The following is a 23362-nucleotide window of genomic DNA, read 5'->3' as shown; positions in this document are numbered from 1 at the left end:
GGTGACTTCTGAAGGTGACCTCTACAGGTAACCTCTGCGGGTGACCTGTGCAAGTGACGTCTGCAGGTGACCTAGCAGGTGACCCCTTTAGGTGACATCTACAATTGACCTCTGCAGCTAACTTTTGCAGGTTACCTCTGCAAATGTCTTTTCCAAGTTACCTCTGCAGGTGATGTCTGCAGAGGACCTCTGCAGAAGACCTCTGCAGCTGGATTTGTTGCTTGTCTTTTTTAGATGTTTAAATGTTTGTCCTGTGAAAAAAAGCAGATCGAGGTTTAAACATTGGAGGAAATCTGTTTTGTTTTCTATATAACACGTCGTTGCTGAATCCTTGTAGACATTCTCAGGTGGATCGTTTCCTCATGAAGTTCCTCATCTTGAGTGCAGCTCCACAGCAGCTAGTTTGTAAACCTCTTGTCCAGTTCTGTCAGTTTCTGTCCCAACAAGGTGAAGTTTTGGCAGGATTAAAATTAAAATTCTCAGGTCAAGCTCTCTTCTTTATCTTTTATTCATTCTGCTGATTTTTGTCAAATGTGATCAACTTTAATAGCTGTGAATTCAGAAGGGTCTCAAATTTGTTTCCACATAAATGTTAAAACAAATCTTTTGTCCAACATTTCAAAGATTTGTTTTTTTTCAGGTTGGTAATCTACAGGTGTAGGATGTGATGCAAAAAGACACAACAAGATCTGACCTCAGAAATTCACTGCAGTTTAACAGAGTTTATTTTATTTGCTTAAATACTTAATGATTTTTTAAGAAATAAACCACCAAGTGCATTTTGTTGTTTCTGAGCCATTCTCTTTCTTTACAGTCAATTTAAACCTCTTTTTATGACCCTTTTCGCTCACAGGGTGACGATAACGAGAATGTAACGAACTGCAGAAAATAACTTACATGTAAATATAACACTAACACTACACATGTTCCAGACAAATACACATTATTGGGGCAGGAGAGTGAAGGAAATGAAAAGTAGAAAACGTCTCTGTGGGATCCGGTCGGCGCTTGCTGCTCTATGATGCCAGCATGGGCAGGAAGTGAGTGGACGGGTGTCTCCGGCGGGCTTTGTGACCTCGCCGGGGTTTTCCACGCCCGTTCAGGGAGACAAACATCTGCCTCCCGCTGTGCTTCCAGCGAAGGGAAGCGTAGGTGTTGTAGCCGTTTTCCTCGATGCGCTCCTTGAACTTGCAGCTGGGGCTGTACTTCACCTGTGAGCGGAGGACAGAAAGGTGGAACTGATGACTTCAGAACTCATCCTGCTGTACAGGAAAACAATGAAAACCAGTTTGGAGTTGTCATAATGATGTGTGTTGGTAAAGATTTGTCAGAATCCAAAGAACAACTTTAAAGTTCAAAAATTTGGTTGATAAGCCTGAAGGGCAGATTTGATGAGACATATGTTTAAAGCAGCATCTCTAATTCTAAAGATTTCAGCATTGAGCAGAGCCCCACTCTAATCCAGGGGTGCCCAATTCCAGACCCAGAGGGCCGGTGTCCCACATGTTTTCCAACCAATCTGCCATTGAAGCTCTTTATTGGCTAAGCACACCGAACCCAGGTAATCAGCACCAAAAACGGCATGATTTCTGGAAAACCAACAGAAGGCCGGCCCTCTAGGCCTGAATATGGGCACCCCTGATGGAATCCATCTACATCTACTTCAACCGAGAGATGTGAGGACTGTTGGAGGCTAGCTGTACCAAATGGAGACATCTACAAATCCAGCTCAATCTCTGTTTGGGCTAAGATTAATTTAGTCAATGAAGCTGCAGGTCTTTTCATTTGAAGGTGCACATTCATGGTAATAAGCAACAGTCTGTACAAGACTGCATACACACCGATCCGAAGAGCGTGCCTTTCTTGGACATGGCTAAGTACAGCCCAGTGCTGACAGATTTGATGGCAACGACTCCCACACTGACAGATCGGATCTCCATCAGGCCTACAAAATAAAAGAGAGGAGTCAGGTTAGAGTCATCACGCTGTTCCACCATGACAGCTGCTGTATAGTTTAACAAGTGTAAGGCAGACAGATGGACATAAAGGACGAAGAAATCAAGTATCAGAAGCTTGACAGTTTAAACTCTGGGTGTTTGAAATGTGCAGAAAAGTCTTGATCCAGTAAAGATGCTTTAGCATTGATGATGCAGACCGTTTCTGACAGCTTGTTCATCCTCTCCAACCCTCTTAACCCTTGTGCTATCCTAGGTACTTGGGTGTTGAGTTGGGTCATCTAGACCCACTAGACAGTGCGCTGAACCTTTTTTCTTCAATGATTTGTGAACCTCACTGGTGTCCATGGATAACATGAAATCTTTCTACCTTTATCCACCTTTGTCATGGTACGGAGAACACGTCAGTGTGAGGGTGGGGTCATCTAAGATAGCACAAGGGTTAATTCCATAAAAAAAAGGCAAGATCACAGTATTTCCTCTGGACTCTGACTCTGATGCACCACAACCTCAAGCAGATTTTAGTCTTTACAAAAAAAGATTTAGCTTTTGTCCTGATTCAGTGATGACCTACAGATTCTACGAGTTAACTGCAATGGGGGAGGTCCTCTGGATAAGTCAATCAGCCTTTTCCAGCAGCCCCTCAATAGAAGCTGGTCGGACCAGAAACTGTTACTGCTGCAGGATGGAGAGGTCCAACCCTGTAAAGCAGCGGTCCCCAACCCTGGGCCGCAGATCGGTACAGGTCCGTGGGTCATTTGTTACCAGGGTGCACAGAAAGAAAAAACAACCCACATTACGTCCGTTTTATTTATTTCGGAATCTGAAAGATGTTTTATTTTGAAAAATTGCCCGATTCTCTGTTACATCCGTCTATGTCACTGTTGTAGCAAGCCAAGGCGCTCTTCTCGGTCACGTGATAGGATACCGCTAAAATAGAACCCAAGAGCTAGCAAAATGAAAATGAGTATAAACCAAATATCTTTGGAAAGTTTCTTTGCCAAAGAGAAAACGCCCAGCCAGGAGACAGAAGAGGAGCCTTCCACTTCCAAAAAAGAAAGCTACATTTAATAGACAGCACTTCTTTTTTGCACCATGAGTGTGGGAAGGAGAGAGGATGAGGACACCTGAGCGATGTTCAATGTCCTGTGTGTCAAAATAAAAGCTTGGGGTTTGTCTTGTCACGTAGCTGTTCCTCCTTCAGCGTAGCGATGCTAAAATAGTTCTCTGCATACTTCTTAAAGACCGCTCCGTTAAAACTTCGTGTCACGTCAAAGCGGTCCGTGGCACTAAAGAGGTTGGGGACCACTGCACTAAAGATCATCGCCACCCAAGCCGGCTGCAAGGAAGGAAGAAAGTGCTGATAAGTTAACATCAGCACAGACTAACCCCCCCACCCCACTCGCTCACCCACAGTATACAAACACAGGTCTTTTACTGAAGACATCCAATAAAGATAAATAACTGCAGCTGTTAAGTGTTAGCTGGAACTAACTTCATTTCCACTGAAGCCAGTTCTGTTGTTTATGTGTAAAACAGCAAATTTGACCTGAATTTTATCTAATATTTTATTTTTCTGTTTTTTCTAAACATAAAGGACAAATATGAGAAATACAAGGAATCCTAAAGTCCCCTTTTTCTCTCAACTGAAAAATCCAACATTTGAATGTCAGACAGCACTGCAGAGGCTTTTATTGTGAAAATCTGACAGTCAGTTAAAAAAAGTGATGGAATTAAAACGAGAATCAACCACAGCAATGGAACGTCCAAAGATTTCCTAAAGTTCAATCTTTCACTGTTGCCATGAGAGATTTTTATTCACGTTATGTAAAACTTTTGATTCCAGTTTGTTTCTGCAGAAATTTTTGTCAAATTGATCTAACCAGCCAATTGAGTTTCCCAGAGGAGAATATTTTCACTGATCCTTTAAACACAAAGGATGGATGCATTAATCTGCCATCGTTAAAAGTTCATATTCAGAAAACATTTATAATAACAATACTTTTTGCATTTTCACACAATGTATAATTTATTGAATTTCTCTCCAAAATGCTTGCAGAGCATAGAGACAGCATGTATGCAGACCCAGAAGTCAATTATTCTGCAGGATTCACACCAAACCCGAATGGTATGGTGATGTAAATGATATAAATGTAGCCTAAATTTGGTAGAACTTTTGAATTTTTGATGTGTTTGCGTATTGTGGTGCAAAAGAGGACGTTTAAAGCTCTGTAATAAACACTCCATGATGACAGTAATAAAGCTAGAATGAACGGTGTGCATGTTCCCCACGCGGACACGACTAAAGAGCTAAAAACTCCATCTCATCTGGTGCGGCAGAGCAAAGATCCACTGATGCTCCTATAGAGCAGAAGAAAAGGGAACGTCTGGCTTCTCACTTGCATTTGGTAAATTCTTTTCATCTTTGGCGTGTTTTGGCTGAGACAGCCAATAAGCTCCAGCTTCCATGACAAGCAAACCCTGCACCATACACGCTTAGTCAACTGAAGACTTTGCTTTTTATTTCTCTTCTGTGGGATTTCTAAAGCTTTGTAAAAGTCTTCTTTCTCCTCACACCCCCACCCACCGCCACCACCATTTTTGGACTCCTGCCCATCCTCAGATCATTCAAGCCGTTCTGGCAAAGACAGAAACGTGAAGGAGGCTCTCGGTGGGTTCTCTTTTGTCATAGTCATGAAGGAAGGAGTGAGGGGGAACCAGGGAAAGGTGGTCATTTGGTGGAGGGGGAAGCAGCGTCCAAAAGAGACCTGCTCATTAATGTTCACCTCAAAAAGTAGCCAGAAATTATGTGGTTCTCAATGACAAACTAGGAAAATACCTTTAAAAATTCAGTAAGAAAGGATGACATTTTTGCTTTCAGCCCTTTTTCTTCCTGTCGAGGTGTCTTCAAAGTCTTGGGCTGCTTCGTTGAGTAATCCTACGTGTCTGAAAGCTTGAACAGAGCCGAGCCTGGGAATCTTCAAGCTCCTGCTGGGTTCTTTCTCATGATTGACACACCTTTTCAGTTATTTAACAGTTTTTTTTTGCTGTTTAAATAAAGAAGGCCCAATTTTCCTGTGTTGTCCTTTCAAAATTAAAGCTTTTCATGGGAAGTTTAGGCTGCCAGGCCTAATGGCTGTGACCACCATCTTTTATCTGCCTTGACCCTTTGAAGAGACTGTTCCTGGACCCGACTGTCGCCTGTGTTTCAGGACAAAGGCTACATGGGCTCCCCGAGACGCTGGCGCGAGGACCACTACTGTAAGACGCCGTTAAAGCTGATGAGACGTGGATTAAACCTTTAATGTCCAGAAACACAGAGGAGGACTGTTTGAAATGGAAACTTGTAAAGATTAACGTGAACATAAGACAAGGATTCAGTAACAAGACAAAACCCTCATTCACTCCATAAATGTACTATTTTCTTCTCCACCTGAAGTCAGGGCTCCGCATTTATGTTTCATGTCCCTTAAATCCATTTTTTTAATCTGTCAATGGCTATTGTGGAAGTACAGCTTGTAGGTGTAAACTGGGATAGTTATAGAAAAACTCATCAAAATTTGATAAAGCTGTGATCATAAAATCACCTATTAACCTTTGACCGTAATTTACAATTTAAATGTATTTCTTCTGAAATACATTTCAGAGGAAATAATTTTCAGAGGAAATATATTTCAGTCAGACAACTCATTAAGTAGAGAATGATTTATTTTCCAGATTTCTTTTAGTTTGCTCCATTCATAAACAGTAAAACAAGATCTTCCATAAAAACTTCTGGTGTAAAACTACCCCTAACAGAGTTCACAGGGGGAAGCCAGGGAGGAGGGTGGGGTGGCAAACGCAGCGCTCGCGGAAAGGGATGACAGAGGGCGTAGAGTACACACCTGGTTCTTTAAGTATGTCGGAGTATGAGGAATAAGCAATTGAATTGGTGAGCAGTTAACACCACCCAGTGAGGGCCCTTGGGCAAGACCCTTAATGCTACGGTCAGGTGCGGTCAGGTGCGTAGGTCCCACGCTCCCACCAAGTATGAAGGATGTATGAATGAATAACTGACACATTGTAAGTGCTTTGAGCAGATAAGTCTATCCATTGTACCTGCTGGCTCCAAAATCCCATAGACTTCTGCACTCAGTCATTCTATGGCTCAGAAGAACACTTCTGGCTCTGATATCTTTTTGAACATCTTCTTGATTACTTACTGATTTTTTCATGATATTTTTTTCTGTGGTTCAAGTTATCAAAGTTATAAACTGACCAATCAGATGTCTCAGTAAAAGTAGGTGGAGCCTGCTCCACGTCCAACATTTAAAACGTTTAATTGATAGATTTTGTGTAGCCCGCATTCAAATGTTAGGGGTGTGGCCTTCCAACAAGCTCACTCCTGATTGGCAACAGTAGTTGCCATAGAAACACTGACAAGGACTGACTTAGACCAATCACTGCTTACTTCCATCGTCTGGTGATGTTCGTATCGCAGAAAAATGGGGACTGAATCGGCGTCATTTTGCTAGAGGTGGAAGTGAGGCAATTTCTATGGACGCCACTCTGTTTCTCTTGTCAATGGTCTACCTCTAAGGATAGTGAATGTGAGAAAAAGACACTTGATTGAGAATCTACTGTAGAACAACCAACATGAACCTAAGTTTCATTGGCAACTTAGAAAGTTTTTAAAATGAAACAAATATATAACTTCATGAGTCATGAGTCCGTCCACCTGCAGGTCTGAAGGATTCATGTTTTCTCCTCTTCTTTTCCATTATCGGACAAGTTGGACTGAAGCAGTTCACGGGGTTCTGGCTTAGAGCAGATTCAGAACAAACATTTGATCAGAACCTTTTGGATTTGGCATTCTTTCTTGTTTTGTGAACAAGTTTCATTCCTTCACTTTAGACGGAGCAGAGAGAAAACTGTGTATCCACGTGTTTTTTGTATTTATCTTGTGAAAAGACCAGGAAGGCAGTAGAGCAGCAGAAGCTGATTCTGATCCTGGTCCAGCTTCGCTCGCGGTTTCCAAATTCCTTTGGGGATCTCTGAAAGGATGACAGCGGAGACCAGACTGATAAGATTCGTCTAATCTCAGCTTTGGCCCATTCTCAACAAACAGCATTTTGTGCAGCAGAAAGGCAGCAATAGTGATGTGAGACTGCTTCCACCTGTCGCGAGTGCTTTGATCTTAAGTAATGCCAGGGTTAGAGGTAGAAGGAGATTGATGGTAACTGCTGGACACATCCCGATGCGGTTCTCCGTCCGAGCAAGACCCCCACCAAACACAGACTCCGTAGCAAAGTATTCTCTGAACTAATCTGCTTGCGGAGCTGTTGTTTCAAATGACACTGATGGTCGAGTGAAGGGATTTCACACTGCTATTAATAACTTCTTTTAATAGTACTGTGCACCCACCCCAGCCAGTAAAGCATGGTGTAAAGCAGAAAGAAGTGTTTTTTTCCTTTCTTTTGCCCTTCCTCTGCTTTCAGTCCAACCACAGGGGGTGACATTCTCCCACAAATGATCCTGAAATCGCTCCTCTTTCTTGAGGATCACTTGGCCCGGTAACCCCGGCTTTTTATGTGGCACTGGTGGGAGAAGCACCCCGGGGATCAGCCCAGCCTGCTTTGAAAGGCCATTAGAGAAAATTGCAGGTATCCCATTACTGGTGTGCTGGGACAGGCCAGGTGAGGGGCGCAGAGGCCAGGCAGGAGAGCAGGGGTCAGCTCGGGACAAAAAGACAGGGCCACCCGGGCCCCTCTCTGCCGGAGTGTCGGCTCGGCTTCACAAACCAGCAGTCTAGCTTCCATGAAAGGCTCACTTGATGCGAACTCAGAGACATTGTCTCATGGTCGTAACTGAGCCGGGGGTTTTTTTGGGAGTGCTCTCCCAACCCCACACTCCACCCTGTCCACACTGATTTTTTAGTCTTTTAACTGATGTGGGCATGACTTTACCAAGATGGGCGATGACGCTCAAACCTTTTAAAGACCCTCTCTGATGAAAATTCTGTTTTTGCTGTTTTTAACATGTTTTTGTGGCATTTTTCTGATGATGGAGGCAATCTAAAAAGATAATTAAGATTAAATTTACATTTCTAAATGTTTCTTTATTCTAATTGTTATGAATTGGACAAAAAATGCAGCTTGAATAAGATGCATTGTGTCATAGAAAATACACTAGGAGGGCCACAACCTCTCTGGTCTGTGCCAATTGTGAAACAACAAGTGAAACAACAACCTGAGTGTGAGCAACACTGCAGCTTTCAGATTAGAAAGGATTATTGAAATCTGACAACACAAACGCTGATGGTTCCGATTGCAGCAGCATCTGGAGGCTGAAGCTGCTGATAAAACTAAAGGAAGTTTCACTTCCTGCCATTTTCTTTAAACTAAATGCATGCACGTGCACGCACACACACACTCACACACACACTTGCAAAGAAAAACATGCTTCTCTCCATCGCAAACTGCGGGTTGGGCCGGTCTGATGGAGGGGGCTGCGGAAGTGTTTCATTAGCCAATTACTGCTGGTAGATAAACCCTATGTTCCCACAGTCCACAAGACTGGGGGGTCAAATGTGACCAATTACCCCCATCTTCTACCAGGAAAGATTAGGGCGTCTGATTTATCCCCAGACAGGCTGACCCAGTGCTCCAGAATCACTTTCCACATCTGGACTCGTCTGTGTGGGGAGGCAGCTGTGTGCCTGAGAGCACACACCCCCCCCCCCCCCCCCCCCCCCCCACACACACACACATACTAGCCAAACAGCATACGCAGTTTACGGTGAAGATTGTAGAGAACCAGCATCCGCTCACTCAGGCAGAGTGCCGTGTTGTTTGGCGCTCGTGTGTCCCGTCCCCTGTGATCCTCGAACACGAGCCTCCTTGGCCATGCTGGGCAGTGATTGCATGCAGGCCAACATCAATCCCTTCATTAGGGACCTCCAGGATGTCGAATCAGACCCGCGGCTCATCAAACTCCACATTTACAAGCCCACTGGGCCAAGCCAGCCAGAAAAATGCAAGACTGCGGGATAAACGGAGGAAATGGGCGAGCGGCGGAGTGGAGGGCTGCTGCAGAGGTTAACAGAGGTGAAAAAGGTCATCGGCATTCTCCCTGCCAGCTCCTCTGTGTGGTAGGGAGGGGCCGTAATTTCACCGACCAAACAGCCTTTGCTTTAATCAAGGGGGGGGGTCTAATCATGCATCACATCCAGAACAAACGGATGACAAGTGAAAGAACTGTTTTATGGATGGTAGTCAGGATTTGGGAGGTGGGGTGGGAGGACTCACATCAGACTGCCCCCCCCCCCCCCATGAAATCACCAATTTTCTGTCCAGACTGAGTCCAGTGATGCAGAATAGAGCCAGAATCAGGAGAAATTAGAAGCGCAGAGCTCAAGCTCAGTTTCTGCTTTCACTGGAAGGACGAACCCTCCCTTCTTTCTTCAACACCCCCCACCACCACATTAATCTGCTTAGTGATGTATACAACATGCAAAGATAGTATTTAACAAGTATGGATCAATTCAGTGGCCTAGTGGGAGAGTGTCCACCCAGCAACTTGAAAGTTGTGAGTTGTGAGTTCAAACTCACAGTTGAGTCATTAAGGTCTCCTTCTTGTGTGTTACCTTCACATAACTTTCATCATGAGTTTGTTTCTTGGGTCAGAACCAACACATTTTTAGCTCTGCACCATCTTCCCCTTGGAACAGACTGAGACAAAGCTGTCTAAGTTTGCTCCTCTGGGCAGTTTTTCTATTAAAAAACAAAGAGTCTTTTAAACGTCTTCTTCTAATTTATAACTCTTCTGATTCTTAACTAATATACTCTCACAGTTCTCTTTCATTTACAATTTTCTATTTGGTTTTATAGTTTTCCTTGTTTTTATTCTACTGTTTCATAGGTTTTCCTTTTTCATTTGGTTTAAAAACCTTAATGAATTGGATGATTTCTCAGTCAGTGGGAACCTTTTCTAAGTTTTTTGTTTGTTTTTCTGTTTAGAGAAAGGAAGAGTTTTTGCTGTGATCACAGTCACACAGAAATACGGATATTTGATGTGTTTTTGACCGGTTAGATGCTTTAAAATTATTATGAATTATATCATCACTTCCAAAGAGATCAATCTAAAGAGTTATTTCATGTGATGAAACATTAACTTTTATATGATAAATGGTTGAGTGGCTCATCCTTTATTTTATGAGCGTCCACACCTGCTGAACTCACAGCAGATCTGACAGTTTGCAGATTGATGCAGTCTCAGAGGCTCAGCTGAGTTTCCAGTGACTGAGCTCCCGGACAGAGAACGTTCTCCATGACCTGAGCTTGCCTCACTTTTGCATTATTAAAATGAGCGAGCGAACAGCAGGGGACGCAGGCACACCCGTCAAAGCTGTCATTTGCTCCACTGGCCAAAGAGCCCTGACCCCAATCCTATCCACTGCAGGGGAGGAGAGGGGAAATGGAGACAGCAGAGCCCAGAGGGCCTGCCCAGGTGTGGATGACTGGTCTGACAACCAGAACCTTGCACGTGGCTCCAGGAAACCCTAGACAGGAGGTCAATGATGGACTGTAGTTGTGTCCTTTAAAATTCAGGTGTTTGGCTCTAACAATTGGTTGAAACAAATCAAAGCCCAGTGAAGTGGTGAATGGGCAGAGGAGGAAGCCAAAACGTCCAGTTAGAATTCTTTTGAAATATTATCTGCTCCCACAACCTGGAGAACTAGAACCTATAACTATAAGGGAGGCTGGAGTCAGACATTACAGTCAGAGTGGAAGGTGTTTTCCACATCCACCATCACAGGAGCTTTTTGCAGCTGTGGCAGTAAGGTCTCTGATGCCAGTCAAGGTGACAGAGGTGGAGACGTCAGCGTGTCGTCAAACTGTTGGACAGGGGTGTAACAACTTACTGACTTAATCGATGAATCAACTGATATTCCTACGATCCAAACACATGATCGGTCAGAACCAAGTTAAGCGAATTGATCTACATCATTATAAATTGAATCAAAATGAAACGAATTGATTGTATCATTTGGATTCAGTGGGCTGAACTTTAGGATACTAAAATGTGAATGGATTTGACCTTCACTCTTGTTTACTTGTTTACTTGGACGCATGTTTCATGTCTACTTGATTATCTTGAAAGAAACCTGAAAAACTTCACCTGCACTGTTCTGTAACAGATATTTCTCTCTGATACATAGTGGTTGAAGTTTGGGCTAAAGATGTCCAGGATGCATTTTAGGTCAGATAATCGGATCGTTCAAAATGAACCAATATCGACTATGATTCAGATCAGGAACTGCTGATTATGACATGGATTAAATCTTTAAAATGAATCATAACATCCCTTCTAAAGGAGTCCTATCACTGATGGTTGGCTTGTGTGTCTCCTGAACCGGTTGACAGTGACATGCAGCACTGACAATTGCATGCTTTTAAAATGCTAATAAAAAGGCACCAATATCTCCAACTCCAAGTGTGTGCTTTCGTGTTTTTTTCTTGGAGTCCAGTTCTGAATTTGTGATGAGTATGAACATTATTTTGTAAATCCTACCATTTCCAAGAGCCTCTCCTATCCCTATCCTCAATAAATGTATTAAGTGTGAATGTGTCTGTGTACAGGCCTCGCCCTTTTAATAAACGCCTACATTTGAAATTAATAATGATAAACCTCCAACAATTTGTTGCCTTTTCTTGTTTGTAATCCTGCCCCCTCCTATGTGTTTTTTTTAATCATCCTCCAATTTCTTTGCCCCCTTGTCTTCCATATCTAAAACCCCACTTTCCTCCTGTCTTCACTTTGGTCCAAAAAGAAAAGCACACAAATATAATATAAATAAAGTTTAGCCTCAAATACAAAAGAAGTTTATATAAATAAACTCCTCGTGTGTCCGAAGCCACATAACCTCCTCCTGTAACAGTAACATCTATTCACCATTAGAGGGCCGTAGATCTGATCTGTTCGCTCAGCTGCTGTACGAGTTTAAAAAAAAACAATCGCTGTCCTTTTTATCACCACAGTGAAGTTTGTGCTAGAGTTAAACCTGGATTCATGTCTGTTTGATGTCCTGAGAAGATATTCACATCAGTCTCCCCTTTTCTGAAGGACAGATTCCAGTGTATCTATATAACTTTCGTGACATTCTGAAATCAAATTCTCACACTCAGCAGAAAAGAGCAATAACCAAACAGACTAAGCTTCTGCTTGAAGCTGCTGAAATGACCTCGTTTCCTCAGGAGGCGTTTACTAAATTCCCACGGGAGATCCTCGTTAGCCAAGCCTCCCAAGTTTCTTTGACAGTCCATCTCTAAAAATCAAACACAACTGTGTTGAAAAGTTGTTTTATTTGCACACGCAGTGAGAGGACTATGATACCATGGAGCCGTTGTTGGGTGTACACCCACAGCTGTTGTGTTAGAGACCCACCTAATTAGTCTGGTACGACCGATGACCCAGGACAGGATATGATGCGTTCCTGCATCTGGAGCTTTTCTAAACACACGGTAAGTTTTTCCCCTGGATCGTTTTCTGCTTTGCTATAAGTCAAAAAGAAAACATGGAGGAACCGCTTTTTGTTTCCCTGAAGGGCCATACTTTGTATTTCTGAGAGCTTATTTATAGCAGCATCTATGTTAAAGTGGTTTATAAATATTCAGCGAATGATCTATATTTAGTCTAAGTTGAAGGCTAACTTTAGGCAGCTTAGTCTTGATTCCTATCGCTCTTGTTTGATTAACAAATGCTTCCTGATGGTGAGATTTCAGTGTGTTTCATTCTGATAGCAAAATCCAGGAAAGCTGGTGTCCATTTTTGTGTTTAACTGAGTGACTGTTCATTTTCACAGATGCTCTGACTGCTGAATACTTTTTGTGTCCCGTGCCTTCTTGTTTTAGATATTTCTGATGCTCTGTTTTGAAATTCCACACTAATATGCTAATTCTTGGCTATGTTTAGGTAAAAATCAAAACCTAGAAGCAAAGTCCCATGATTCCCCATCATGCGTCTTGTACTCGTTCTCCCCAGGAACCCTGTCTCAATCCTTCCTTCCGAACCCGTCTTGCTCATTCGGCTTCTTCCCTCAGCTGTTCCAGGCTCCTGTTGGGATTCATATAATATTTTCCAACCTCGATTAGCAGAGGGCCCGTTGACGAATTCAAACTGTTTTTTTTTCACCTGAAAAAAAGCTGGAAAATCTGAGCTGGTGGAGGTGACGGAGGGGGCCGTGATGCAGCGCTGTGGATGTAGCTGTGAGGGCAACAGAGGCTGAGAACAGACACAAACATCTGTGCAGAGACGCACGGGGCCAGTAAAGAGAACTGGACCTCCATATAAGAGTGTGTGTGAACGGGTATGTGCGTCTATTTGCCTATTTGTTTGTGTGTGTGCGTATGTGTGCGTGATATGCTTGTGTTTGACTGTGCATGTGTTAATGCTTATTTTTGTTATTTGAATGCATAGGTATGTGTACTTTTCTTGTGTGTGTTGTCCACGGGTTTTTGCATGTTTGTGTGCAAGTGTGCGCGTGAACAAATTGCATGACTGATGTTTGCATGTGCATGTATTTGTGTGAGTCCATGTGTGTTTGTGTGCATACGTATATGTTTGTGCTTTGTGTGCAAAAGAAACATGTTTTTTGTGTGAGTCTGTAGTTGGGTGTGGCCTGTGTATGAGCATGCATGTGTGCCATTGTGCGCATGTGCATGTAAGTGCGTTCGCATGGGTTTAAGTGTGTGCGGGTATGTGTGCACGTTTGGGTGTGTGTTCACGAATGCATGTGTACATGTATAGTGTGTGTCTGGTCATGTTTGTGTGAGAGTAGTTGCGTTCACATTGAAAATGAAATTGTGCAAACTGGATTTGTAATAATAAATTTACTAAATGGAAACACAAAAATTTCAAAGGAAACCCGCATTTATCAAAAAGAGTTAGTTTTTGAGGCACATCAAAATGACATGTTTCTCAAAACTAAAATGGACACACATATTTGAATAAAATGAGTCACGTGACCAACAACCAGATGGCGATGCGCTTCTTGGTAAGAACTGCCTTCCTTGGGCGCTGCACAGTGGGCGCCACCAGAGGTCCCACAGCATCACACAGATCATCAAAAGTTGAGCGTGTCATGCAAAATTGTTGGATCCACAGATCCGCTATAAAATTAACAACCACGATTTCCCAAAATGGCTTCATCCGTAGCCACCCCCACGTGTGAGGAGCTCACTGCTCCACGGTCTGAAGAAAACGCAGACGTCTCCTTTGATGGATGATGATGAGCGCTAGTGCCGTGGCAGAAATCTGAATGCATGTGCTGTCAATTATAATATTGATTACATCCGTCGCCGTGTTTTTGAATGACTTATCGAGTTGGTTTGTGTCTATTCGCATAAATAGGATTTAATGGAGACAGTTTAATTGTGTTTTTTCAACATTTCTGGATTTGCTGTATTTTTGCGCATATGTGTAACGGAAACAGCTAGTGTGTGCTTTTGTGGGTTTTTTCTTAAGTTTTCTTATTTTCTCAACCTGGTTCTATTTCAAACTGGATCAACATCTCACGCGTCAGTTCGGTTCTGACACGTTCAGCCATAAGTGAAGGTTTGATGTCTGAACACAAATTCCTCTTTTAACCCTTGTGCTATCTTAGATGACTCCACCCTTACATTGACGTGTTCTCCCTACCATGACAAAGGTGGATAAAGGTGGAAAGATTTCATGTAATCCATGGACACCAGTGAAGATCACAAATCATTGAAGAAAAAAGGTTCAGAGCACTGTCTAGTGGGTCTAGATGACCCCACTCCCAATGGTAAAGTGCCTAGGATAGCACAAGGGTTACAGACACAGAAGCCTCCTCTGTAGTCGAGCTCTGGTATCAGTGTTTCAGCCTCACAGTCTGCAGGTGCAAAGTTGTCAGAGCTGCAGCGTCAGGTCTGGGGTGAGGGCAGGAGGTCTCATGGAGGGAACAGCAAAACACAAACACAACTCAGCTGAGTCTGATGCTGCGTGACACCAGGCTCCGAAACGCACAATTAAGTGACCACTTTCAATGAAGACTATGGTTAAATGTGAGTGTCGAGCTTCCCCTTGAAAACTGATGTCTTTATGCATCGTTACACATTTTGAGGACTATTTTTGCGCTCTACGTACAAAACGGCCATTGAACACGTGCTGAAAGTTAAGCCACATTGAACTTTGACTAATTAGGGGCTGGATTTGGTAGTGATGTATGGATGGCATCTACTTTCATTCTGAGTAGTACAAACCAAGTGATCATAAAGGAGAAATTAATAATCGTGGTTTGTGTCCAGGAGGAATTCTATGACTCCGTGTCTATCATTTATTGGAATACAGCTGAAGAAACAAAGAGCCTGGAGCGAGATTCACCAGATTTACACAGCTTCGTCATTTCACACCAAGCCCTCTTCCAGCTGTGAGCACATACACTGGAATCGGATAGCGACAGTCCAGTGTGAACGCCGTATGCTAAATTTAGGAGAGCATCTGCGGTGTGAACGTAGCTTTACACCTAACCAACACAGAAGAAGACTTGCCAAATCTCTGGCAGGTTAATTCCCAGCAACCCTCTAGACTTTTTCCCTCCAGGCCCTGTAGCTGCACCTCCACCTGATGCTCATCGTTGGCCCTGGCTGTCTCTGGAGTCCATAACCACGCCAAGGTGTTCCCTCGCCTAGCAACGGCTGCTCTAAACACAACACCTGTGACAATCACAGGAGATCCCCACGCACTGCTGTAAAGCTCAGCAGAAACAAAGTTCAGCCATAAAAATAAAAGCCAGAGCATTCTGACCTGCGGTCTTCCTTCAAGCGGCTACTTACTGTCAGCGTAGTTTTTGCGACGAGTGCCGTCCACTTTTCCTGTCTTGTCGATGCAAAGGAAAAACCTGTTGGCAGAGTAAAGGCGCCGCAGTCTGACGTCGCCCTCCAAGTGGTTGTAGCTGCGGGCGTGTCTTTCTAATGTCCAGGAGCAGTTTATGTGACCTGCCAGCAGCTGAAGGGGCTCATGCTCCAAACGAGGGGGGCATGCCCCTGTGGCCTGGCCCGTGGTGACCAGGAGCATCGTGAAGCATACCAGGGTAAGAGAGGCTGCACGGGGCAGGGGGGCAAGAGACCCCCGGGAGGCAGCAGTGGCTGAGGCGTGAAAGGCGGGGTCAGGAAAGAGATGAGTTACGGACGCCGTCCATCTGCACATGGTTTGTCAGTCTCCCAAAATGCACCTTCTGCGAGCTGATGGCATGCTGATGACCAGGAGGCTTCCCTGCAGAAGGTGGGTGACCAGAGAAAAAGGTGGAGGTCCGCACTCACTGCAGGTTTTCTGGATGTCTCCCCTTCAGGCTGACAGCAGGCCTTCCCTTCTGTGACGTCACTCTGCCAAAGTCCCTCCAGTTGTCATCTTCAGGTTTCAGGGCAGAGAGCTGCTCCTCCTCTGTTTGCTCCTCCTGCTCTCCTCTGGGGCTGGAGGTCTTCACTGCTTCAGAGCTGATTCCTGAAACATTAGGATGCTCAGGAGGCTGTTTCAGGGTTTGTTCTAGTCTTTTTGTGAATGTATGCATGTCTGTGTGTGTAAATGTATGTTTATGCACACATTTGTGTGTGCATGAGCATGTGTGTAAGTGTGAGTGTATTTGTGCACACGTTCGTGTATGCATGAATATGTGTGTATGTGTGTGTGTGAATCTAGGAACATGTAGGCATGCATGTGCATCTGTACATGTTTGTTGCATGCACATGTGAGTGTGTTCATGCACATGCGTGTTCCATGCATGTATTTTTTGCGTATATATCAGTTTTTGTGCGTGTGCGCTCTTGTTTGTGTCTATCTGTTTGCATAAGTGTCCGTGTGTACATAAGTATGTGTGTATGAGTGTGTTGGGAGTATGTGCATGTGTGTGTGTGTGTGTGCACCTTGCCTGCTCCTGCTGCTTCAGCTTCAGGTGTGAGCTGCTGACCCGTGGCTCAGATGGAGGTGACTGAGGTTTGGCGTCTGAGTGTGTGTGAGGTGAGGGAGTGTGTGATAGTGAGAGAAAGAGTGAAAATGTGGGAGGGAGGGGGCAGTGTGCGTTTCCATCTGGGGCCGCCGCCGCAGCTTCACTGGGATTGAACAAAAAGCAGAGCAGTGGGCGGGGCCACCTCTCTCATTCATAAGTCAGAAAGTTTGCATCCAGCCCCAAACGTTTCTGTTCTCTGTGGATTCCTGACTGAGTTTTTCTGTTGTGTTACAGACACACAAGCTCACATGTGACCTCTGCTGGAGCCGCCTTGAGGTGAAGCGGTTGGTGCTTTCAGCCCCGTTACTGTCCCGCAGGTCAGCCAGGAGGCCGTTTGTGACACCTTCGCGCTGGTTTGGGCTCTGCGGCCACATGGGGCACATTAGGGGGAACCCTTTCTTCTTTTACAGCTGCTGCTTTGAATCATGCAGCAGACTAACGCAGAGCAGGTCTGGAGTGTTGGCAGAGCTGGTCCAGATGAAGCCTTCAGGAGGGACATTTTCATCACCTGTGTTAATATTTTGATGAAATGCTTCTTTGGTCTTTGGCATTTCATTTGGCGGAGCAGAGCGGAAATGAAGAACACCTTTTTTGTGACTTCCCACACTCGTATCTGTTTTTTACAAGCTGGGTAATGAAAGGACGAGGCGACCAACCCCCCCAAATTGCTGAAACGCTGCTTATGTAAAATAAAGAAATGCTTTTAGACATGCAGAGAGGACACCGCTTTAAAGAATTACAAAATGTTAAAATTAAAAAACAACTTATTTCATGGTAATTTGTGTCAACACATTAGAGTTTACTAACTTTTAACTAATGAAAATGATTCACAATAGTAAGTTAAAATGCATTTACAAGAGAATCAAAGAAAAAAAACACACTTGTATTGTATTAAAATTAATAAACAACAAACACATAGCATCCTGTATTACGCATTAAAATGACAAATTAAATGCTCCACCTCTCACCTGCAGCATAAAAGCTAAAGTAGCTAGTATCTATGTAAAAAGAGCAAAGATATGTCCGACACTTCATACAGTTGTTGTAATTCTTTAACAAAAATGCAATATTTCTACCAAAAAAATAAATCTTTGCAAGTATGATTTATAAAAGTTAAGGCTGCGACCGGCATTTCCTGCCCTCTCCACCCCTTTTCAGCCACCCTCAATGGTTTTTCAATTTTTTTTCTGTTTCTGTTTTTTTTCTTCAGCCCTCGTGTTTCCACCCAACAAATGCCAAAGGTGTCTGGAGCCTGAGTCCTCTCTCCTCCAAGGCGTTGTGTTTCAGCCGCAGTGAAACAGTGAAGACTGGCCGTCTGCTTCCTGCCCAGACCTCTTCAGCTCTGGAGTCTGGTCTCCGTGGTGCTGCTTTCTGTGGCGGTGCATTGTGATTTAAAGTAGCTATGTTCACGAATGAAAGCTGAAGCCAAGTCCAGCTGCCAAAAACTACAGTTTACTTTAAGGAAACGGACTCACTGACTGATGAGGAAAAAACAAAGGCAGGTACCGTTCAGGTCCGTTTGTTACCTGACATCAAGAATGCTGTAAAACTGATGGATTTTGATGCAGTTTACTGATTGAAGTGACCCTGATAACACAAATTAGTTAATATCTTACTAAACACAGATGTTTCAGAGTAAGACCAATAAACTGATGTCAACCATAAAACCTACATAAAAGATCTTTCTAACTTCTAAGGAAGCTGGGGGCGGGGTCATACCTTCAACACGCCAGGCATCTGACACATCAAAACTAACCGGATCACCAGGACACCTGCCCCCCCCCCCCCCCCCCCCCCCCCGGCCTATCAGGTCAGACACAGCGCAGGGTTGGAGGTTCTCTGATGTGTTATGGTAGCTTACAAATGGAAAGAACACCACAGTTATGACCATATTTACAATATTCGAATGATAAAAGTTTGTTGACAGTCATTTAAAAATTAAAAAATAAACGTAGTCTTTAGGGTTCAGGAACGAGAGAGCAGACCATTAGAGATGGTGGAAAAACATGTTACTGATGTTAGTGTGTGTATTTGATGTCTCCCATAGAAAATAAGGAAATATAGAGTAAGACATGAATAAATAAGACATAAATAAATGTTATTAATACCCCAAAATTATTCTGTTCCGCAGAAATTCCGCAGATCTTTGAGGAGCAACAGTTTGGGCTGTGAGCTCAGCCCTATAGATGATAAGCCCCGCCCCATCTCTGTCTCACTGCATATGCATTCATGGTCAAATATGTCCCGTCAGTTTGAAATGTCTTTTTTTTTTTCTTTATTCCTTACAGTTTAGTCGTGGCAATAAACTCTGTATGTGTAACAGAATAAAGTAAGGATGTTAAAAAGCTGTGAACATTGGATTGATGCTGATATTTAGTTCTGTAAAAGTCATCCGAGTTGTTTTTCTGAAAATATTTGTCACATTTACTGATGGAAAGCAAATAAAAGAAGTAGAGATCTGACTGGTAAAAAGCAGCTTGTGCTGATGCATTAACATGGGACACGAACGGTTGTGAGGCTGAACTGTGCTGGGGGAGTGTGAGCAGGACCCTGAGAAACAGGCACAAAGGGGGTGTCCTCAAGCAGAGGAACATAATCTGTCCCAGCAGGGATGGAGCAGCTCTTTAAGAGGTTGAATCTGGAGATAATATCTCTATAATTAGTCTTAAAAGGACTCTAAAAACTTGAGCTTCGTGTCGTCGCTGATGGGCCCCGCTCCTGCTTCTTCTCTTTAGTCCTTCCACTGACCTTTGACCTCATATTAAACCCATTTTTCCTAGTTTTTGGTTCCACTTGAACCCAACAATCTTCTGTCTCGGAGGAGACCAGGCGCAGCTTCTCATGCTCAAACTCACCGATACAGACATAAGCTCTTTTGAATCTGCAGATCCTTTCAGTTCCTGATTTCGGAGTCGGCGCAGGTGCCGTGGATATCTTGATGTGTGGTTAAAACAGCCACCAGACCAGCACCACTCAGCCGGTCCTGCTGGGAACATTTGCATGTCCTGCTGCCGGACTTTTGTTCGCGGTCGGCGGCGTTGAGATAAGCGCCGCGTTTATCTGATGCTGGGAGTTTGTCACAAGGCAGTAAGTGAGATCCCACTGATTACAAGTGATGTACAAAATTAGGTTGTCAATAAAGATTGCTCCTCTGTGGACAGATAATGACAGAAGGTGCACGGAAGCAGATGCATACAGAGCAGGAGGCTATTTTTAAATACCGTCTCCACTGAAGGGCTAAAGGGGCTGGTCTGTCAGGAACTCGCAGATTACCCTGCTGGCTAATTAAACTCATTGGAAAAAACCTTTGAGAAAACAATTTCAGATGAAGATTTATCAGTGTGAACAACAAAGTGATGTTTGCAGCTGGACATCCTCAAGCTTCAGCTCCATGACATGAAGAATCGGGCTCCACATCTTCCAGAGAAACACAAATCTGATGTGTGCTGTCATCTTAAGTCTTAGTCACATGACCTGTATGGGGGTTGATCTGTTGTTTTCTTGAGGCTCGTACAGGGAGACGTCATGAAAATGCAACATGCCATTGTTGTGCTATATCCCCCTTACTTACCCCTATGTGTTGTATAAGTGTTGTCTACGACCTGCCGCTCATAGCATGCACATAGAAAAAAATGTGCATGAACATTTTCTCTCTGCGGGTTCACTAAGAGCTCTAAGACCTAGAGATATTTGCTGGGGGTCACTTGCATGCCCTTACAGGTTTGACATAACGCCCCCGCATATCTAAGGTCATTTGGGACTAAGGCATTGAAGACGAAGCCCAGTACATCTACACACACGGTGGGGTCACACCTCTCAGAGAAATGTCTGTTCCAAGTAGTTCTGGTCAGGTGAAGCAGCCTCAGAAAAAGCCCCCTCCATCTATTAAACAAATACAGAGCCCCCACAAATGTGTGCGAAAGGACTGCCATGATCAAAGTCTGTGAGAGTGGCAGCCTCGTCCCAGCCTGCCCATTATCGGGCCCAGTGAATGCCTGTCTTCTCCTCCTTTGTGGGCTGGGGCATTGACGGTCACTCACCCGGCAATGACTGTCACAGCAGCGCAAAGAGCCTGCCGCCGCCGGGGGCCGGCCACATCAAACGAGGCTGTCAGGGGGCCCCGCTCGTGAACCGTGGCAACAAACACCTCCTGATCCTCACCTCCAGCTCACCCACCGCTTTGCTCTCAGTCTCCTCTGAGAAAAGATGTCCCGCCTGGACCTCATTTCCTTCTGTGCCCCCATCCCCTTTCTTTTTTCTCCTTCTCTGTCAAGAAGTGCTTGTGTTAACCTCCACACAAAAAGGGTTACAAGATGTGGTGTGTGTGAGGGGGTCCTGGCAATGCTGGGGGTCAGAAAGTGTAACGGATGTGAATGAGATAAATTCAGCGTCTGACCCTGAGTCACGCTTGCCGCAGAGCGTTTGAACTTCAAAGGCAGAGGAAAAGGAGGCGAAGGGTTCGAACAGGCGGCGACAAGAACTCCTTCACAGGTGATGCATGAAGGCTCAGGTGCAGAAAAAGAGGATCATCAACACACCTGTAGGACAGCATCTGTGAAAACCAAACATCTGGATGGACTTTTCATCTTTCTTCTTTACAGGATCTATTAAGTGGTGATGTTAACTTTTAGAAGTAACCATCCACCCATGATTCTACATGTTTCCACCTGTCCAGATGTTGACCCAGAATCCACCAGGTATAAGGGATTGTAATAGGATGTAACATAAATGTAAGAAGAACAAATCAAACTCTATCATGACTCAGAAGCTCTCGCAAAGATCCCAGAAAGAAAAGTAATATGGGATGTATTTACGGAAAAAAAGATATTTACAGAAATAACCAAATGTTCCAATGACCAAGGTCTAAATAAACAGAGAGGAAATGTCAGTTCTGTTGCAGGCTTGGGGCATCCAACAGAAGATGCTAGGAATTTGAATCCTCGCCCAATCAGGTGCTCTGGACAATTAAGGACAAATCTGCAAAATGGCAAGTGAAACAAGTCCAGAAAGCAAAAATAAAAAATAAGGAAATAAAAGAAAATCATAAAAGTAAAAAATTTGAAAACAAGAAAAACTTGAAAAGTAAAAACAGTAAAAAGAAAAAGAAATCCCAGAAAAGTAAAAGATGTCATTTAAAAAACTAAAAAGCAAAAAAACACAAAGCATAAAAAAGGTAAAATCAAAAACAGAAAAGTAATAAAGTGAAAAAAATACAAAAGTGCAACTAAAATAAAAAAAAAGAAAAATTATATAGTTTAAAAAAGCGGGAAAAATAAATAAATGCCGTTCTTAGCAGTAACACCACTTTAAACCAGTTGTCACCACCATAAATTTCTACTGTCGCTCATTAAACCCGTTGAGCTGATAATCCACTGGTGTTTAGGAGCCTGAGGGGACACCGCCACCTGCTGGCCATCTGTTTTTATTTTAAATGAATCAGTTTGATTTTTTTTTTTAATTCTTCGATAATAAGTTCAACTGTGCACATTAATGGTTTAAAGTTTCGTTCATCAGTGAATAAATCCCTGAGTTTTTTTTTGTTTGTTTGTTTGTTTAACAGCTAAGCAGAAACAGAACACTGGACAGAGGAGCTTCATCGATGAATCTGGGCTCCTCTCTTCACTTCAGGTCTGACGAGGATTTCCGGGATCGATTAGGAAGGTCTGAGGAAAGATGGCCGCCCGCTGATCGAGAAGCGCGGTTATATCAGGCGAACATGTCCCTTCTCAGGGTCTGCGCCTTTGCCTCCCGCCTTCGCGGCACGGTGGGGGACTGTGCGGTCCGCGCGGGAACGGCGGGCCGCTGTGAGCTGTGCGTGCGAGCGAAGAGTCGCTTCCCAGGTGAGTGGAAAGAAGAGGGGGAGCAGCTCACCTCCTGTCCTGCTGGGCTCCCCCAGCCAGGATGCCTGTTGAGTCAAACACGCGTTTCCGGTCTGGTTTTATGAAATCTGCCCCACAAATGCGGGGAAACGCTGCACCATAACACAGACACCCCCCCCCCCCCCCCCCCCCCCCTTGCGTACGCAAGATAACAGAACGTACCCACGCCTCTAGAGGAGCCTTTCAAAGACTCTGCAGAACTTCTGAGACCAGAGAAAAGGGAACCCATTAATGTGAAATTTAGCTACTTCCTGTCACGATCATCATGACTTCCTGTCGTCACCTGCATGCTGTTGTCCACCTGCTGGTTTTCATGTCCTGAAAATGAATGTGAACGTACTTTCTTGGATCAGTAATTTAAACTAGTGGCTGTCAGCATAAGTTGCCATGGCGATGTGACTGAATCTGACCTCTAAATTTGGATGTCCAGTGATGTGAGACAGAGCTTAGACTCCCACACCATGATGCTTCCCTCTCCTTGCCCCAGAGCTAAGCTGTGGAGAATTTCTGTCTTTAAGGAAAAT

At 44.0% G+C, this 23362-nt stretch overlaps 2 protein-coding genes across 2 annotated transcripts in view; one reads left to right on the top strand and one right to left on the bottom strand.

Moving 5' to 3' along the window:
- Positions 1-621: 621 nt before the first annotated feature.
- LOC101162992 (fibroblast growth factor 22) lies at positions 622-18719 on the bottom strand. Its single transcript, XM_011473835.3, has 3 exons — positions 15791-18719; positions 1842-1945; positions 622-1211 (listed from the first exon to the last, which is right to left on the bottom strand). The coding sequence occupies exons 1-3, from the start codon at positions 16161-16163 to the stop codon at positions 1017-1019; spliced, it is 672 nt and encodes a 223-aa protein (XP_011472137.1). The 5' UTR covers positions 16164-18719; the 3' UTR covers positions 622-1016.
- A 3884-nt stretch (positions 18720-22603) lies between these two features.
- polrmt (RNA polymerase mitochondrial) overlaps positions 22604-23362 on the top strand; it is a 33604-nt gene continuing 32845 nt past the window's right edge. Inside the window, exon 1 of the mRNA XM_023954091.1 lies at positions 22604-22799. Coding sequence (XP_023809859.1) covers positions 22676-22799 — 124 coding nt within the window. The 5' untranslated portion in view covers positions 22604-22675. The remainder of the gene's footprint in view (positions 22800-23362) is intronic.

This window comes from Oryzias latipes, chromosome 4, assembly GCF_002234675.1.
Source record: "Oryzias latipes chromosome 4, ASM223467v1".
NCBI classification, from domain to species: Eukaryota; Metazoa; Chordata; class Actinopteri; order Beloniformes; family Adrianichthyidae; genus Oryzias; species Oryzias latipes.
The sequence above is the reverse complement of the archived record's forward strand: the minus strand, read 5'-3'. Positions and strand labels throughout refer to the sequence as shown.

Excerpts from the sequence above, each read along its gene's own strand:
- LOC101162992 (XM_011473835.3), bottom strand. The coding sequence starts at position 16,163 with ATGTGCAGATGGACGGCGTCCGTAACTCATCTCTTTCCTGACCCCGCC. Across the intron at positions 1,946-15,790 it reads TCGCAAAAACTACGCTGACA|GCCTGATGGAGATCCGATCT; the intron begins GTAAGTAGCCGC and ends TTTATTTTGTAG. Across the intron at positions 1,212-1,841 it reads AAGGCACGCTCTTCGGATCG|GTGAAGTACAGCCCCAGCTG; the intron begins GTGTGTATGCAG and ends CTCCGCTCACAG.